The sequence below is a fragment of the Glycine max genome, chromosome 17, assembly GCF_000004515.6.
Source record: "Glycine max cultivar Williams 82 chromosome 17, Glycine_max_v4.0, whole genome shotgun sequence".
In the NCBI taxonomy this organism is placed as follows: Eukaryota; Viridiplantae; Streptophyta; class Magnoliopsida; order Fabales; family Fabaceae; genus Glycine; species Glycine max.
In genome coordinates, this window is record NC_038253.2 from 12,412,325 (window position 1) to 12,418,292 (window position 5,968).

The window sequence follows — 5,968 nt, forward strand, 5'->3', positions numbered from 1 at the left end:
ACTGAAAGCATCGGTTCTTAAGCTCTAGTTATGCAAGTCCTTCAACATGGTAACAAAATAAAGGCTCTAGCCCTTTGAAATAAAGTGCAAATAAAAATAGTGGAAGGGTAGAGGTTATGGCAGAAATTTGTCCAGTTCCTACAGTTTGAAGAAAAGATGGTCGATACCCATGAATTTAGTGACGAAGTGCAAGGTGAAATATTTGGAACTAATATCAATTCAGCAAAATATTTGGAATTTTGAGAATTTGGCATGTACTTAAGTGTAAAATCTTAATTAGAACACTTTTCAAAAAAAAAATATCTCGAATCTTTCCTAGATATTTTCGTAAGACATGGTAGGGATTGTCTTTGAAGCACAACTCAAAAAAGTTGTTGGACGTATCCAAAAAAGGACTACCATGCATGTATCCAATAAAATTTCCAAGATATCTCAATGTATCATGCATGTATCTCTCTCTAGCTTACGCAAGCCAACAAAATCTGAGATTTTAATAACAACATACTAGCATATCATTAAGGACTTAATGAAGAAATTAAGTAAACTAGTTCCACAAGAATTTCTGTCTTCATACAAGACAAAAGAACCACCAAATGTATGTAATTCAGTAAATATTGTGCTACCTTGTACTACTTGATCTAATTGGTATTGTTGCCTTTACACCCATGAGTTACAAGTTCTCAAGTATGCATAACAAACGATTTCATAGGGAACAACTACTACCAATGCTGGAAACTGAAAATTCAAGAATCTGCAATGGGGAAAACAGATCCAATTCGATCACCCAATCGATAGCACTTGATATTAACCCCATATGGACCAAGCTGAATGTGGTTATCCTCCCTACCAACATAGAAACACAGGGTATACAAAGCAATTTCAAATTCAGGGCTCACTCCAACCAAAGTGCTGGATACAGATTTTAGGACACCATTCCATTCAAACTGAATAGTCAGAAGCTGAGCTTCAGAGTCAGGCTGCAAGTTACGGTGGCAGAGAACATTAAAAATGAGGTAGTTACAACATAGATTATAACAAATGTTTACCTACAAACTAACAGAACTGAGTTAAGTAAAAGAATCTTTTGTAATGAAATAGAACTATCAATGAAAATTTATAATTAAGGCTCTCATTGTTTTGGGAAAAATAGTAATTTGTTGTTGCTGAAAAATATTTTCATCGTGTTTTGGTGTCATGCTCATGCATGAGTTTATTACTTAATTACTTTCTTGTGTATGGTGCACCAAACTTGTATTTCTGTGCTTGGAATTGTTGCCAATAAAATAAGTTTAACAAAAAGCTACTCACAGTTTCTCCCCGTCGACGGGGAAAAATATATCCTTGATAATCAACTCTCCCCTTTGCTTCTTCAAGGTAAAACTGCCAAAATGCATCAACAGGTGAGATAGAAAAAGTCACATAATGACAAGATAAGTTCAAATTACAAATTAAAGGAACAATATATCTGTGCAAGCTTCATCTGCTTAACAGATTAATGACTTCACAAATAACAAGATAAAATACTTTTGGAAAGAAGCATCACAAAAAGTTGTGGGCAACAAAAAAAATAACAAAGAAATTAGCAGGTCTGAATAAGTACTTGTAGATATAGTAGCATGTCATTGGGAAAAGTATTGACTACACAAGACTATTGCAAAGTATTCTTAGCAATTTCAACTTTGAAGTTATTCTTCAAGGAGCCATATTTACAATAAAACTAGACAGCACAGTGACAAACTAATCCACAATAATACAATAGAGTAATTGGCTAGCCAATGAGACTGGTAATAACAGAATAATGGTTGAAAAGAGCATCAAATACGACTTCCAATATAACAAGTTAACCCACATTCAATTTGGCATGAATTGTGAATGGATAATTAGAAACAGGCAGAAAGAAAAACATGAGGTCATACCTGCAGCCAGTTATGAAAGCCAGAAACTTCACCACATTGTTTGGTTTCTCCAACAAAAACATGTTCAAAAGCAGAAGAGGAACCAGAAGTGCCACCACGGCCATAAAGGTCAAACCACAGACTGGTAATCATTCTTTTGAAATCTTGGTAATTCCCTGATACAATTTGCTTGGATGCAAGATACTTGTGAAGATACTTAATTGGTGCTGTTCTACTGATTTCTTCTATGAAAGAAGCTTGCTCTTGTCTCTCTTCAGATGTGACTACTTCCTTACATCCTTGATGTGGATTGTAATTATCTAAAAGTGAAAGAAAACGGGCAAATGTAGGCTTTCTGAATACATCATCGCTAACCCAAGTAAACAAGCTCCCCTGTGCCATATCTTCCTTTTGGTATACCTTTTTCCCTTCTCCACAGTCAATTTCATAGTGTAAGCCAGGTACCAAACGATTTAAATCAAGAGCCCAGAGTTTTTCACAAGCTCTTGACAGATCAGCAAGTTCATCTTCTGAGGGCTCCACATCAGCACCAACTTCAACCTCATTAGAGTATTCTTGCTCATCAGCAGGTCGTTTATAGCTGTTCCAGTTGTCCTTTTGAACCTACATCAAGTTGATAAGATTCATCATTCAAATTCAGACAGGGATGAAGCATAAAACATTCAGAACTGATTAGATCACAAATTCAGTAACAAAGTTAACATATAGTAGATTTCAAAGAAGATATACCTGTAACAGCAATATTAAACATAAAAATACAATCTGTTTAAAATGATACAAAACACTGAAAAAGCCACATTAGTTTTTTCATTTGACATATTGATTATTAAAATTAAAAGATAAACCTTATGTGGATGCCTTGAAGGCTTTCTACCAACAGTCTGCCATCCATCTTCACCTTCATCCACCTGAAAAAAATTAAAAAATCTCACCTAAATAGTTCAATTTTAATAAAAAAATTATCCCTATTATATACAGCATCACATGGAAAGAAGAAAAAGATTGTGCAATAACCAAACTTTCTCAACATTTTCAATGTTCCCATACTCTCATGAAGCCAAATTCTCAACTAACCAATTCAGTGGAACTTTTTTCTTGTACATAAATTGAAAAAAAAAAATCTTCTAATGTTTTTCTCCAACAACAAAGCTTAAACTGTAAGCACAGAGACAGATCTATATCACATAAAGGTAACAAGTAACAACCATTCGAACCAACAATAATATATGGCTATTGTTAGATGAATAAATAAAATTAGGTTTGAGCTACATTACATTTAAAAATTAAAAACATATAGTGGAGATCTTAAATTGAGATATGCAAACACATCATTTATAAACTTTAATACTAAGCTAAGGTGCAGCCATGCCATATCTCTGTTCAAAGTGTTAAAATTGCAACGAAGCCAAGAGAGATAGGAGGCGTGATTACCTTCTGGGGTTTGTAGGAACTTTGAGATTGGGGCTCCTCGTACTGAGGACGATATTGTTCCTGAATATAGAAAAAGGCGCAATAGAATAAGAATTAAGAACGGTTAAATGAATAGTTAGTTTATGGAGAAGAGTTTTTTTTTTTTTTTTTAATTAGCAAATGTTAGTTTTGTTTAAAAGAAGGATCAAGCCTGTGACTTTTTTTTTTTTTTACTTGGCTTCTTCCTTAACCATTCAACCAAACTTAAATCTCGGTTTATTGAGAAGAGTATTATAGTATTTAACATTAGAGGTAGAGGAGAAGTGAATGAGATTGAGCTTATGGGGCCTGTGTCTGTAACTATAATCTTGGCACTGTTCCTCCTATAATGAAAAAGATGATAAGATTACACATGTTTGTTTTGGGGGGATTGAGAATAATAGAGATGAAGAAATGAGACCTTGTGTTGGTGATGAGGAAGAGGGTGATCCTGCAAAAATGAAGAATGAAGAAATGAGATTGGGTGATGAAGCAAATATTAAAAAACATGGGAGTTGGAATGGTACTTGTTGATCCTGGGAGACGACTTCAGCCCAGGAGCTTCTACTACGGTCGTCTCTCCCGTGTTGTTGTTCTTCCCGATCGCCACCATCAGCTCCGAGAGCAACGTTGATGAAGCCGTTGATGAGACCCTCCATGTCGATGTTGTCGCCTCGTGATTCGGTGTAAGTATAAATGCATCCGGGCCGCTGATTTAACACTACACATTATAAAGATTACATTGCCTTGCCGACATCTCTTACCATCATGCCCAATTCATCAAATGGGTGGAAATCTTGTTTCAAATTATAAATTTGGAATTGATTTTAGATTATTATTTCTTTTGGAATAAAATGTTATGATTTTATATTATTATTTATTTTGGGAAAAAATGTTATGATTTTAAAATTTTTTTTTAAATGAAGTCATAATTTTTTTTATTTGTTTTGTAAATTAAAAAAATGTGATTGATGGTAACAATTTTTATCTTTTAATTAATTGTTAACATTGTGAATTAATAATTTTGGTTAGAGTTATATAACAATCAAATTTTAGTTAGAGAATCTTAGCTTTTATTATATAATTAATTATAATTATGAATATTATAAACTTTTTAAAAAATAATAATTGATTTTCAACTGAGTCAAATAATATTGTGTGATCTATATAGGTCATTTTATTTAATGGAATAAGATTTTTTTTAATTGTTATTATTTGTTGTATTATAAAATATTTAAGAATTGAATTTGATTCACAAGTTAAGATATAGTTACATTAATTTCATAATTTTATTTAAATAGATAAATATAATAGATAACTAAATCTATACATTAACATAACCAATTTGTTACTGCTAATTTAAAGGTTAGCATTATTTTAGTTAAAATAATGTTAAAATAATTTTATTTTAATGCATCTCAACTAATAAATTAATATACAATGAAAATGACTCTCAATTGAAGTTTAGAATAAGCAATTAAAAATAGATTGTCAACAAATGTTTGGTTGACATTTTTTTAATTAAAATACAAATTGTATATTGTAAATATTTATTTGTTATGGATTTATTAAAAATACTTATTATTACTTTTAATGATGACATTATTTAAATATTTAAAAAATATATTTATGATGCATTGTAATAATAATTTATCTCGGCATTTGTCGATCAAAAAGTATCCCTTCACAAAAGAGTTTTTGATTTTCTCTTACTTGAAGTTTTTCGTCCATATTTCTCAAGTGATGTCTAAGCCAAAGAACATGATTGTTACAAAACACATTTCGACAAATGATTATCATATCTTTCGATGGATTAAAATAGAGAGAGAATATAAATAGAGATAGTAAAGAGGATAAAAAAGCAATGATAGTCTCTCAAATTTGGAGTATGTATTTTTTACTCACATTTTGTAGTTGGATATTGAATATAAATCTCTAAAATTAATTTACATTCATATAAATATTTACATATAAATAAGACAACTACAAAAGATAAGAACCATTTGACTTGAAAGACATGATAAATTTATAAAACTCATTCACACGGTCATTAAATGTTATCGAGTTTTGGTAAACTTGCATGAAACTCGTGTAATTTTTAATTTTTTTATGTATATTTTTTAAATATTAGTTATATAAAAATTAAGTAATAAAATAATTAATAAATTGAAATTTTGAATTTATTATATGGCCATGTCTCTTCCTTGTCAAATGCTTGCCTAAAATAAATAAGATAAGTTATAACATTTTCAATGATAATTTTTTTATTAAAGATTATTCTATAAAGGTACCTGCAAATTATGATTATTCAAGTTGTTCTATATTGATCAATTCTAAGGCATGAGATGTATTAATTATTATTAGGTAAAACTTCTTTATCAAGAGAGTGGTCTATGAATGAATCATTATAGATTCTTTTAGAATTCAATATCCATGATTTCATTATCTATCAATTAAAACTATTAATCATAAAGATAACATATAAAATACAAGTTAAACTTGTGTATAATATAAATTATAATTGTAATCAATCAACAAATTCTGAATATTTAATGGAAATTGATATTTAACAAATTTCAAGAGTTAATTTGAATTGTACATAA

At 30.4% G+C, this 5,968-nt stretch overlaps 1 protein-coding gene across 1 annotated transcript; it reads right to left on the reverse strand.

Moving 5' to 3' along the window:
* Positions 1-548: 548 nt before the first annotated feature.
* Positions 549-4,142, reverse strand: LOC100813919 (poly(U)-specific endoribonuclease-B). The gene is made up of 7 exons (XM_014769978.2): positions 3,893-4,142; positions 3,787-3,816; positions 3,348-3,407; positions 2,762-2,824; positions 1,917-2,519; positions 1,309-1,380; positions 549-977 (listed from the first exon to the last, which is right to left on the reverse strand). Exons 1-7 carry the CDS (start codon positions 4,022-4,024, stop codon positions 744-746), a joined length of 1,194 nt encoding a protein of 397 aa, XP_014625464.1. The 5' UTR covers positions 4,025-4,142; the 3' UTR covers positions 549-743.
* Positions 4,143-5,968: the final 1,826 nt, after the last annotated feature.